Source organism: Saccopteryx bilineata, chromosome 4 (assembly GCF_036850765.1).
Source record: "Saccopteryx bilineata isolate mSacBil1 chromosome 4, mSacBil1_pri_phased_curated, whole genome shotgun sequence".
Taxonomy (NCBI): domain Eukaryota; kingdom Metazoa; phylum Chordata; class Mammalia; order Chiroptera; family Emballonuridae; genus Saccopteryx; species Saccopteryx bilineata.
Genome location: NC_089493.1, coordinates 202017244 through 202030747, shown reverse-complemented (window position 1 = coordinate 202030747; position 13504 = coordinate 202017244). Strand labels below are relative to the sequence as shown.

Here is a 13504-nt window from a genome sequence, read left to right as displayed (position 1 = left end):
TAACAGATGTGCCCATATTAGAAAGTGGAGGATGTGATTATGATATCTGTGCCATTTAACTCTCCATGAAGCCTACCACCTTTCACTATCCAGCCAGGACTCCTCTGGGGCGAGTCTGGCTCCTGGCAGTTTCCACAGAAAAGGTAAAGGGTATGTAAAGATTCCTAAGGTCTCTGGACCTTGGGGACCAGGCTGGGATAAAGAACCTGGTGACTTCAAAGGGGGACTGTGGTACCTCCTTTCTGGGAGGGTGTAGTCAGAATCAGAGCGTTTCTTTGTAGCCTTTCTCTGCCCCTCTCTCACACTGGGTGGCTCTCTGGCACACCAGGGGGACCACCCAATGTGTGGTGGGGTTCTTCCCATGATTGTTCTGGAGTATTTGATAATGTTCTGTTTCCTTCCCAGTTGGACTGACCCAATATTTTAAAAATTAATTTTGGCCATCATATATAAAGTCTACCGGAAAGTTCTGTCTGTTTCTATCACAACAAGTTTCGACACGTAAGTACAGGTTTATTTGGCACACGTGTGCCTCTCTATTTTTATCACTTAATGTATACATACTGACATAGCAAATTAACTAAAACAAAGTTGATTCACGTTAGTCTTATGTGTGAAGCGATAGTGTACCCATGGCTACTGATAAAGTTCATTTACGCCACTGTATTGTATACGAATTTCAACAAGGAAGAAATGCTACAGAAGCATGTAGAAATTTATTGAAAGTGGTGAAGGTACAGTTTCTGATAGGACATGCAGAAGACGATTCGAAAAATTTGAAACAGGTGATTTCGACCTTTCTGATAAGCCATGTTCTGGGCGACCATCTTTGATCAATGATGATGTTGTTAAGACCATGTTGGACCAAGATCCTTTTCTGACAACATCAGAGATCGCAGAAAGGCTTAATTCAGCTCAGCAAACCATTTTGGACCATATTCGGAAGATAGAATTGGTGTGGAAATATATTATTTAATAAAGTTTATTGACGGTAAGAAAAATTTGTCTTTTGTTTTATTCCAAAAACGAACAGAACTTTCCGGTAGACCTTATATAATCCAAAATTTTTTTATTCCTGTATAGTGGTGATTCATTAAATAAAACTAGTTCTCATCTAACTACTTCACACCAGAGGATGCAAGACGAAAGAAATCACATGTGAGACAGCACTCTGAATGCTTAAAAGAAAATGCACAGGCTGTTCCAGAGATGAGAGCAACGCTCCCCTCAAGGGAAGAGTGGGAGGGAGATTCCTCCTGCATTTATACCACTGCCTTCCTCTACTGGGACCAAGTGGGAGTCTCTGAACAAACGGATGCGGCAGGGAGACATAAGCAGTCCATCTCTACCAAACATCGATGAGGAAAGAGAATAGAAAAAGGAATCCTGGGCCTAAATGTGAATACTGATATTGAATACTTCTAGTCCCCCAAACACAAGATAAGCTAAAACATGCACAACAGCTTTTTGGGTGGGACTCTGCTCAGAGATAGTAACAATATTCCATCAATGACAGGTGGGGTATATTCATGCAAGGGATGAAATCTCAGATGAAATCACCAGATTCCATATTATAACGATAAGCACCAGATTTGATATCCAAAATTATCTCATTTTAAAAACACAACTATTTTCATTTAATCAGAGCACTGTTAAAGAAGCTGATCTTAAGGGTGTGATGTAAAAACATGCAGTAGAAGAGGCACAGGGCTGGGGCGTGCGGGTCTGCTCTCTGCAGCGCCCACCTTGCCCTTCTTGACGCACGTGTTGATGGTGTCGAGGAGGTCTGCCTGGTTCTTATCGCTTGTGGGCAGCTCAGCGAGCTCTTTCCCCAGGAGCTCACCCTTGTGGTAGCCCATCATCCTTTCGAAGGCTGGGTTGACATACTGTGAACAGGAAGTGGTTACAGGTCAATTTGGGGACACTCAGTACCCCAGAGGAATGCTTTCTGGGACACAGAAGATGTGCTGGCATAGCCCCTCCAGGACCATCTCAACATCTATAGCACAAAAGTAATTTTAATTTCCCCCTTACATATAACATCCTCTGATCAACTTCTTGCTCCTTGCTCTTGTTTTAAGTTTTATCTTCAGAGGGCTGGTAGGTTTGTAAAGGGGACTGAAAGGACCCCGGAAAAACACTGCAGTCAGTATAGGCTCTCCTTTCCAGGTGCCCACTGTCCTCTGCCTGTTTTCTCCTACTCATGGTAAAGGCTAGGAGGTGGTAATACCATGTGCCAGCATCACCATATTACCTCCCCCAGAGGGCAGGGTTTCTGACCACCAGGTGCTCACTGTAGAATGAAGGGCTCTGGTCCCTGCGAAAGGCACCATCTGTTAGACTACTCATGGGGAAGGTAAGTAGAAAGGCAGGGAGCCCCTTCCCTTCATTACTGAGGTCACCACTCAGCTAACCACTGTAAAAGAGGAAAATGCAAGGCAAATGTGTTTTATGAAGAGAAGCAATTGTTAAGTTGGGGTATAGGAGGGGAGATGTGGGATATGTGCTTGGTCTGTAACAGAAATGGGTCTGGTTCTTCATGGTCCAGGATGCTGACCCATGGACAAGTGGGCCAGCAACAGGCAGCAATATGAGGATACTTTCAGATCCATTTCAAGGAACAGCCAGAAAAACAGTTCCATAAATGCCCAACAGGACACTAGGTGGGAAGACTTTGGAGTCAGAAAGATATGGCTACATAGTTTGGTTCCAGTACTTACTATCAGGGCTTTCCCTGGATAAGCTCTTGGATCTTGCTGGGCTCAGTTTTCCCAACAGTATTGGGGGCACTTATGTCTGTTGCACAGGGTTACTGAATGGAAATGAGATAACTTTATGAGCATGACGATGACAGGACCTGGCACGGTCGGCTACTGATGCTGCTGGTCCAGGATGAGATCAGGGTGTGTCTGTGTGTGCAGAGGCAGTTTCGCAGGAGAGCAAGTGTGGGCTGTCTGCTGTGGGTCTGCTGTGGGCACACTGATTCTGGCCCCTGTTAATGAGAGTAAGTGCTTCTCATACTCAGTGCTATCATGCAAACGAACTGCACCCATCAGTGAAAAGCCTACATTTCAGAGTGTGTTTTAAGTATAAATATCTTAACTTTCCAACAAATAGAACAATGTAATTTCAACAAAGGTTTGTCTACTATACACATTTCCTTAGGAAGATGACTTTAGTATATTAGAGTGCTTTATTATTAGAATACAAACTATAAGCAAATAAATGAGTACCTTTGAAAATATTTTGTTCCCAAAAGAAACACTCATAGAAACAGAGAACAAACTGGTGGTTGCCAGATAGGAGGGGAGTTGGGAGCTGGGTGCAGAAGGTCAAGGGATGAAGAAGTACAGAGTGGCAGTCACAGAGTAGTGACGGGGATGTAAGTTACGACATAGAGAATATAGTCAGTAATGTTGTAATAACTGTATGGTGCCAGGTTAGTACTAGACTTATGGGGGGATCACTTTGTAAATTATATAAATGTGTAACTACTATGCTGTACACTTGAAACTCTTATAAAATACTAAATGTCAACTGCAATTGACAACTTTTAAAAAGGAAATGTTTTGTTTTCACAGGCACTTATAAGCATTTACTCAATAATTCTGATATATTTCTGTGTAAATGATGGCCAAAATGACTTACCCCACTTCTGTCAAAGAAATCACAGGCTCTGATCTGAAACAATTTTTATTCTTATCTAATATCTCATTCTTAGCTTAAGTCTTTAAATACTTTGATGATCCTTTCTCCAAAGAAAATCTGCTAAAATGAGAGAGTTATGGTAATGTACTTGAAAAAGAGTGGCTCAAACTTAAAAGGTTCTATTTGACACCAAGATAAAAAGTGTCGCCGTACCTGAATCACATGCTCATCGCTTGTTATTTCTATGGCTTCGTGACAGTGGTCTAATGCTGTAAACACTGAGTTACAGACCCTGAAAGTTGCAAAAGATCGATGTTAGTGCTGCTATAAAACCATTAATGTTTCATTGGTTAATTTATCAAAGTATACAGTTCCATAGATTCATTAAAGCCATTTACCTCCTGATACTGCTTTGAGAAAAAACAGAATCAAAAATAAAAACCTAAGCTTTTAAACTAAATGAATATACAACAGCATATACTCCCATGTGTATGATACAAAGAAAAGAACTGCAACTAGCAAAATCTTCATGGATAATATATGCTGAATGAAACTTTAATACTGACACCGGAGAACAAAGGTGTGGGGAACACTCTTCAAGGTGTATCAGTGATATTCTCCTTGACCATGCTGTGAATGAAACAGAGAAGGCAAATTCTCATCAATTAAGAAAATCTACTTAAACCCAAATTGGATCTGCAGTACTCTGGCCTTTTGCAACAGACACAAACATTTTATCTCCTTTCTTTCATGATCTCAAATAAACAAACCTTTATAGCACTCTGCTTTTAACCACACCCACTGCCATGATGGAAGGCAAACATGGCAGAATGCCCCTCTCTACATGGGCAATTTTCTTTGTGACCTTGGTTGTATATCTGGAATACCTGAAATCATTTCAATTTTTCAATTTCTTAGAAATACTTTTAACTATCTTCCAAATCTAGAGCAACTCCAAATACAATAAGTTACTTACTTTCTAATAGCAAGTATGTAACTAGTTTCTAAAGTTTTGTTATTGGTACTGGCTTCTAAAGAATACCAGTGAAGGCTTTCTTACCTATTACAAAAAAGATCTTGATTTACTGGATTGATGTTTTATAAAACAAGCTCTTAAAACGTTATTCATTTTCCCCACTCATAATGGCATCTCACTGTGCCATCCTGTTTTGAACAAAACTGGGTGAAATCTGGTTCCATATTTTGCCAGTTACGGGACCTTGGCCAACTTTTTATCTTCGCTGGCTTTCAGCTTCCTCATCTATAAAATGAGGAGAATAACAATTTTACAGGTTGTTCTAAAAATCAAAACACTTTATGTGAGGCAGCTCTCAAAGTGCTTGGGACCATGTAAGAATTCAACGCATGGTACTTGTTATTCTTTGTAAGATCCCAGAGTAATATTTCTTTGTTCTCTAAGGCTTTCAAAGGCTATGGTGAAAAGTGAATCATAACCCATCTTTTCTCTTGATTCTATCTGCAATATCAAGCTAAGAACTGAAACAAACCAATAACAAGTAACAAGGTAACCTGTATGGGAAGTGAAGGATTTTAGCCCATTGAAAACTAGTGCTCCTATAGTTGTAGAGATTAAGGTACCAGTGTGGGAGGTGAGGAAACTAAGTAATTATGACGTGGGTGAGCAGAGGAGAATATAAACCTAACTCAACTGAGATTCCTGATAGGTGCTACAAGTATTTAAATTGCTCCAGGCTACCTGATTTGAACTGTATACCGTCCTATCACCATCTCTGCATCTGTAAACACGATCATTTAAAATGAGAAAAAAATAAAAGAGGACTTTAAGACTGTTTCCAGAACTGTTACTGCACTGCCTCTTCTGAGGAAGCAAGCAAGTCCTAGAGTTCTAGCAGTACCTCCCAGAACCCAGCTGTAGAACCCACCGTGGCACCTCAGGAAAGTGTTGCCTGTTCTCCAGAAGTTAGACATTCAAAGCACACTCTCTGAGGGCTAATTTAATTTTGAGAGCTGCAAAATTAATCCCTAACACATTTTATGTGATAAATTCCTCTAACACATGAAATGATAAGGATTATCCTCTTCAGTGACAAACACTTCTGTTCTGCAGTGCTTAGATCTAAGCTCTAAACCAATTTGGTTGATGATTCTATTGAAATAAACCTGCAGCAAAATGAGGTCATCAACTTGAATCATGTTCCTAGAGTTTGGGAATTTAATTGCTTATATTAATTATTAATATTCTTTATGCAGAAGAGCCCTCGTTTTATTTATTTTCTGTTCTTGGGGACCTTGTAACTCTGTGCTTCAAATATATTTTTATATCCTTCAGGTTAAGAAGTTGGAAAATTGAAAAAAGCAGCACAAGGAGAAGTAACCTTGGCGAGGAAACCTCTGATGTGCAGGCAATGTAACCACTTCCCCCTCACCTTCTTATGGGCCCTTGAAGGTCCAGAGGGAAAGGCAGGTATTACAGATGTCAGGTGGAAAGTCTACAAACAACACAGTGGTATATATATAGTGGGGTGCACAGTGCGTCAGACTGAGGAGGAGGACACCTGGATTCTATTCCAGAGCTGCTGCCAACATACAGGGAGCTGGATCGATTGTAGTCTCCCTGGCTCTCAGTGTTTCCTAGTCAACTGTCACTGAGGTTACATAATCTTGTGTCCCTACCAAAGGTACTCTAGAATCTACTCAAATAACACACACACACACACACACACACACACAAACTGAGTCCACCTGGAACAAGGGTAAGACTGCACAAGGTAGTGGCTTGTAGAGAGAAGAGTCTAAACACAAACCTACATCTTAGCAGGGGTCTGGGAGGCACAGGGAGGGAGGAGTAGAGGCAGCACGGAATCATGGACTTGTAACTGGTCAGCTCCTTCCTGGGCAGTGATGCAGTTACTGGTTGGTTACTCTAAGCCTTCACAGCTGGGCCTCTCCTGTGACACAATGGCTGTCATGCAGAGCCCAAGTGTGGAGAAGCACTCTATCAACATCTTAATACTAGAAAGATGCAGTGTTCCATGAAATATAAAGTTTTACCCATCTTTTAGAAATGGGTAGTTTCTAAAATTGAGGATTGCTACCATCTTAAGACTTGGAATAAAATTAACATAATGGTTTCGGTATAATTCCTGGATAACAGGTATCAGACGAATGGTGACAAGCAGCTAGTATTGCATTAGTATAAATTGATCAGCTTCAACTCCCAATAAGTAGATAAATCCTCTCTGCATTCTGGGTAACAGTTCTTTTCATAGTAAAGACTCATAAGAATAAGAGGTAAATGGTCACCAGTTACCCCCACTTCCCTAGACATTCCCCATTGCATAACTTCTATTCCATAAAATCAGATGCACTCAGAAATGAGATTTAGTTCTCTTATTTTTAAATATTATTCTATAAAATGAAAATTTAAAATTAGACAGTTTTTGTTTGATCACATGATCCTTATTTTTTTCCTTTGGGTAAGCAAATAGGGTTACCGTGTATGTGAAACCCTCCAGAAGCAAACCCCTTCGACAGTACAGACTGTCCTTGCAGAATGCCAGTAAGGTCACATATTTAGCTGCAGCTGGGGTGGAATTGCAGGGGAAAGTATTATATAATTAGATTGTAATTATTCTGGAATTGCATAATAAAGAGCCACATTTTCCCAGTCTTCAGCAAGTGACGGAGTAGCCTGCCTGCTTCTGGGGTGCAGGTAGAGGCTTCAGAGGTCCTTGAATGCCCTAAGGAGCTGGAGAAGGTCATGGTTTAGGGTCACTGTGCCCTACCCACCTGCTGGACCCTGACCTAGCATACATACCCCAGGAGAGTCAAACCACGCACACACACCCCGGTTCTCCAAAAAGGGAAAGAAGCTGGAGACAGTTGAGGCAGAACCAGGCAAAAAAACCCAGAAGGAACTAACCACTTAGTCTGCTGAGGGCTTTCTCTCGTGGAGAGCTCCGGCTTTCCTCCCTAACCCTAACCTATGCCCACACAGGTTGTTCTCACGCTGGTTGACACACACAATAGGGAAGAGAGGCTCTTTACCAGCCAAGCTTCAGTTGGTGTAGACCAGGGGTCGGGAACCTTTTTGGCTGAGAGAGCCATGAACGCCACATATTTTAAAATGTAATTCCATGAGAGCCATACAACAACCCGTGTACATTACGCATTATCCAATAAAAATTTGGTGTTGTCCCAGAGGACAGTTGTGACTGGCTCCAGCCACCCACAACCATGAACATGAGCAGTAGGAAATGAATGGATTGTAATACATGAGGATGTTTTATATTTTTAACGTTATTATTATTTTTATTAAAGATTTGGCTGCGAGCCAGATGCAGCCATCAAAAGAGCCACATCTGGCTCACGAGCCATAGGTTCCTGACTCCTTGTATAGAGGGTCAGGGATTAGTGCACTGGGCAAACCCTCCCTCCTGGGCCACTACCTCCCTGGGTCAAGTCCATTCCCCAACTTCACACTGATTTGTATTAAGAACTTGAGCCTTTAAACATTATGACCAATGACTTCAGCCAGCTCTAGTCAATGAGAAGTGAGAAGTTATGGGACTTATATTGTGTTAAGTACTTAGAAATTGGCCAACCTCTGAATCTGATGAGACCCTGAAAAGTTTTCAGTGGCCTATCTCTAAGCAGACCTTGTCAGCACAACAACCGGAACTCTTTCTTTAGGGCCTCAGGCTGGGTGGGGATGTTTAGTTCAAATCACCAGACCTGCTTTTGCCTGTTCACTGTGGACAAGGCACCTTCTGAAGTCTTATACATGCCATCACATTTAACGTTGCCTGAGAAAACTCAAACAATTATTTAAAATAAAACAAAGAAATTACCTATCAGGGCAGTAAGGTATATGTTCATTTTTGTTGTTGATAATACACAGTAAAAGATTTAAATCAAAATGAAATCCTTTTTTTCTAATTTTAACTCATTGTGAAAACATTAAAAAAAAGTACAAAGCCTTTTACCCTCAATTAAAAACAGTAGAAACCCTCAGGAATAAAAACAATTAGTGTACAATAACAAAAATAATAAATTTTTAAAGTAAAAGCAATGTGATTTTCTTTCCTTTTTTAAATTTAATTGAGAGGCAAGGAGGCAGACAGACTTCTGCATGCGCCTCTACCAGGATCCACCTGGCAACCCCCTTACCAGGTTCTGCCCATCTGGGGCCGCAGCTCCATTGCTTGGCAACCGAGCTATTTTAGTGCCTGAGATGAGGCCATGGAGCCATCCTCAGCACCCAGGGCCAAGTTGCTCTAACCATTCAAGCCCTGGTTGCAGGAGGGAGAGAGAGGATGAGAGAGGGAGAGATAAGGAGGGAGAAGGAGATGCTTGAGGGGGAAAGTTGAAAAACATCAGGGTCCTGAGAGGGTGCTGCAGTGGAGCTGAGCCAAACCAGGCATGAGCTTGGATGGACCCTGATATTACAAGATATCCCACAAGTGGAATATGCCACCACCCAGAGTAGTGGCCAGACACTCAGACAAGCCCATCCCTGAAGTGAACACCAGAGAGCAGCCTGTTTTTAAAACACTCTGTATCTGTTTAGAGACCTTAACTCAGTTTCTTTTTTTTTATAATAAATTTTTATTAATGGTAATGGGATGACATTAATAAATCAGGGTACATATATTCAAAGAAAACATGTCTAGGTTATTTTGTCATTAAATTATGTTGCATACCCCTCGCCCAAAATCAGATTGTCCTCTGCCACCCTCTATCTAGTTCTCTGTGCCCCTCCCCCTCCCCCTAACTCTCTCACTCCCTCCCTCCCATGTCCTCCCTCCCCCCACCCCTGGTAACCACCACACTCTTGTCCATGTCTCTTAGTCTCGTTTTTATGTTCCACCAATGTATGGAATCATGTAGTTCTTGTTTTTTTCTGATTTACTTATTTCACTCCATATAATGTTATCCAGATCCCACCATTTTGCTGTAAATGATCTGATGTCATCATTTCTTATGGTTGAGTAGTATTCCATAGTGTATATGTGCCACATCTTCTTTATCCAGTCTTCTATTGAAGGGCTTTTTGGTTGTTTCCATGTCTTGGCCACTGTGAACAGTGCTGCAATGAATATGGGGCTACATGTGTCTTCACGTATCAATGTTTCTGAGGTTTTGGGGTATATACCCAGTAGAGGGATTGCTGGGTCATAAGGTAGTTCTATTTGCAGTTTTTTGAGGAACCACCATACTTTCCTCCATAATGGTTGTACTACTTTACAGTCCCACCAACAGTGGATGAGAGTTCCCTTTCCTCCGCAGCCTCTCCAACATTTGCTATTACCCATCTTGTTGATAATAGCTAATCTAACAGGGGTGAGGTGGTATCTCATTGTAGTTTTGAATTGCATTTCTCTAATAACTAATGAAGCTGAGCATCTTTTCATATATCTGTTGGCCATTTGTATCTCTTCCTGGGAGAAGTGTCTGTTCATGTCCTCTTCCCATTTTTTTATTGGATTGTTGGTTTGTTTGTTGTTGAGTTTTATGAGTTCTTTGTAAATTTTGGATATTAGGCCCGTATCTGAGCTGTTGTTTGAAAATATCATTTCCCATTTAGTTGGCTGTCTGTTTATTTTGATATCAGTTTCTCTTGCTGAGCAAAAACTTTTTATTCTGATGTAGTCCCATTCATTTATCTTTGCCTTCACTTCTCTTGCCATTGGAGTCAAGTTCATAAAATGTTCTTTAAAACCCAGGTCCATGATTTTAGTACCTATGTCTTCTTCTATGTACTTTATTGTTTCAGGTCTTATATTTAGGTCTTTGATCCATTTTGAATTAATTTTAGTACACGGGGACAGGCTGTAGTTGAGTTTCATTCTTTTGCACGTGGCTTTCCAGTTTTCCCAACACCATTTGTTGAAGAGGCTTTCTTTTCTCCATTGTGTGTTGTTGGCCCCTTTATCAAAAATTATTTGACCATATATATGTGGTTTTATTTCTGGGCTTTCTATTCTGTTCCATTGGTCTGAGTGTCTATTTTTCTGCCAATACCATGCTGTTTTGATTATTGTGGCCCTATAATATAGTTTAAAGTCAGGTATTGTAATGCCCCCAGCTTCATTCTTTTTCCTTAGGATTGTTTTGGCTATTCGGGGTTTTTTATAGTTCCATATAAATCTGATGATTTTTTGTTCCATTTCTTTAAAAAATCTCATAGGAATTTTGATGAGAATTGCATTAAATTTATATATTGCTTTGGGTAATATGGCCATTTTGATTATATTTATTCTTCGTATCCAAGAACAAGGAATATTTTTCCATCTCATTGTGTCTTTTTCTATTTCTCTTAATAATGCCTTGTAGTTTTCATTATATAGGTCCTTTACATTCTTTCTTATGTTTATTCCTAGGTATTTTATTTTTTTTGTTGCAATCGTGAAGGGGATTATTTCTTTGAGTTCGTTTTCTAATATTTCATTGTTGGCATATAGAAAGGCTATGGACTTTTGTATGTTAATTTTGTATCCTGCGACCTTACTGTATTGGTTTATTGTTTCTAATAATCTTTTTGTGCAGTCCTTTGGGTTTTCGATGTATAGGATCATATCATCAGCAAAAAGTGATACCTTTACTTCTTCTTTTCCGATATGGATGCCTTTTATTTCTTTGTCTTGTCTGATTGCTCTGGCCAGAACTTCTAGCACCACGTTAAATAAGAGTGAAGAGAGTGGACAACCCTGTCTTTTTCTACCCTGATTTAAGGTAGAAAGTCCTCAGTTTTATGCCGTTTAATATGATGTTGGCTGATGGTTTATCATATATGGCCTTTATCATGTTGAGATATTTTCCTTCTATACCCATTTTGTTGAGAGTCTTTTTTTTTTTCATTATTTTTTTTTATTTTTTATTTTTTATTTTTTTTATTATTTTTTTTAATAAATTTTTATTAATGGTAATGAGATGACATTAATAAATCAGGGTACATATATTCAAAGAAAACATGTCTAGGTTATTTTGTCATCAAATTATGTTGCTAACCCCTCGCCCAAAGTCAGATTGTCCTCCGTCACCCTCTATCTACTTCTCTGTGCCCCTCCCCCTCCCCCTAACTCTCTCTCTCCCTCCCATGTCCTCCCTCCCCCCCCCACCCTTGGTAACCACCACACTCTTGTCCATGTCTCTTAGTCTCATTTTTATGTTCCACCAATGTATGGAATCATGTAGTTCTTGTTTTTTTCTGATTTACTTATTTCACTCCTTATAATGTTATCAAGATCCCACCATTTTGCTGTAAATAATCTGATGTCATCATTTCTTATGGCTGAGTAGTATTCCATAGTGTATATGTGCCACATCTTCTTTATCCAGTCTTCTATTGAAGGGCTTTTTGGTTGTTTCCATGTCTTGGCCACTGTGAACAGTGCTGCAATGAACATGGGGCTACATGTGTCTTCACGTATCAATGTTTCTGAGGTTTTGGGGTATATACCCAGTAGAGGGATTGCTGGGTCATAAGGTAGTTCTATTTGCAGTTTTTTGAGGAACCACCATACTTTCCTCCATAATGGTTGTACTACTTTACAGTCCCACCAACAGTGAATGAGTGTTCCTTTTTCTCCACAGCCTCTCCAACATTTGCTATTACCCGTCTTGTTGATAATAGCTAATCTAACAGGAGTGAGGTGGTATCTCATTGCAGTTTTGATTTGCATTTCTCTAATAACTAATGAAGCTGAGCATCTTTTCATATATCTGTTGGCCATTTGTATCTCTTCCTGGGAGAAGTGTCTGTTCATGTCCTCTTCCCATTTTTTATTGGATTGTTGGTTTGTTTGTTGTTGAGTTTTATGAGTTCTTTGTAAATTTTGGATATTAGGCCCTTATCTGAGCTGTCGTTTGAAAATATCAGTTCCCATATAGTTGGCTGTCTGTTTATTTTGATATCAGTTTCTCTTGCTGAGCAAAAACTTTTTATTCTGATGTAGTCCCATTCATTTATCTTTGCCTTCACTTCTCTTGCCATTGGAGTCAAGTTCATAAAATGTTCTTTAAAACCCAGGTCCATGATTTTAGTACCTATGTCTTCTTCTATGTACTTTATTGTTTCAGGTCTTATATTTAGGTCTTTGATCCATTTTGAATTAATTTTAGTACACGGGGACAAGCTGTAGTCGAGTTTCATTCTTTTGCATGTGGCTTTCCAGTTTTCCCAACACCATTTGTTGAAGAGGCTTTCTTTTCTCCATTGTGTGTTGTTGGCCCCTTTATCAAAGATTATTTGACCATATATATGTGGTTTTATTTCTGGGCTTTCTATTCTGTTCCATTGGTCTGAGTGTCTATTTTTCTGCCAATACCATGCTGTTTTGATTATCGTGGCCCTATAATATAGTTTAAAGTCAGGTATTGTAATGCCCCCAGCTTCATTCTTTTTCCTTAGGATTGTTTTGGCTATTCGGGGTTTTTTATAGTTCCATATAAATCTGATGATTTTTTGTTCCATTTCTTTAAAAAATCTCATAGGGATTTTGATGGGAATTGCATTAAATTTGTATATTGCTTTGGGTAATATGGCCATTTTGATTATATTTATTCTTCGTATCCAAGAACAAGGAATATTTTTCCATCTCATTGTATCTTTTTCGATTTCCCTTAACAATGCTTTGTAATTTTCATTATATAGGTCCTTTATGTTCTTTGTTATGTTTATTCCTAGGTATTTTATTTTTTTTGTTGCAATCGTGAAAGGGATTATTTTTTTGAGTTCGTTTTCTAATATTTCATTGTTGGCATATAGAAAGGCTATGGACTTTTGTATGTTAATTTTGTATCCTGCGACCTTACTGTATTGGTTTATTGTTTCTAATAATCTTTTTGTGGAGTCCTTCGGGTTTTCGATGTA

The 13504-nt window shown here is 39.6% G+C and overlaps 1 protein-coding gene across 1 annotated transcript in view; it reads right to left on the bottom strand.

Moving 5' to 3' along the window:
• PDE8B (phosphodiesterase 8B) overlaps positions 1 to 13504 on the bottom strand; it is a 266892-nt gene that overhangs the window by 65182 nt on the left and 188206 nt on the right. Inside the window, exons 7-8 of the mRNA XM_066273617.1 lie at positions 3862 to 3940; positions 1746 to 1886 (exon numbers count right to left, since the gene is read on the bottom strand). Coding sequence (XP_066129714.1) covers positions 1746 to 1886; positions 3862 to 3940 — 220 coding nt within the window. The remainder of the gene's footprint in view (positions 1 to 1745; positions 1887 to 3861; positions 3941 to 13504) is intronic.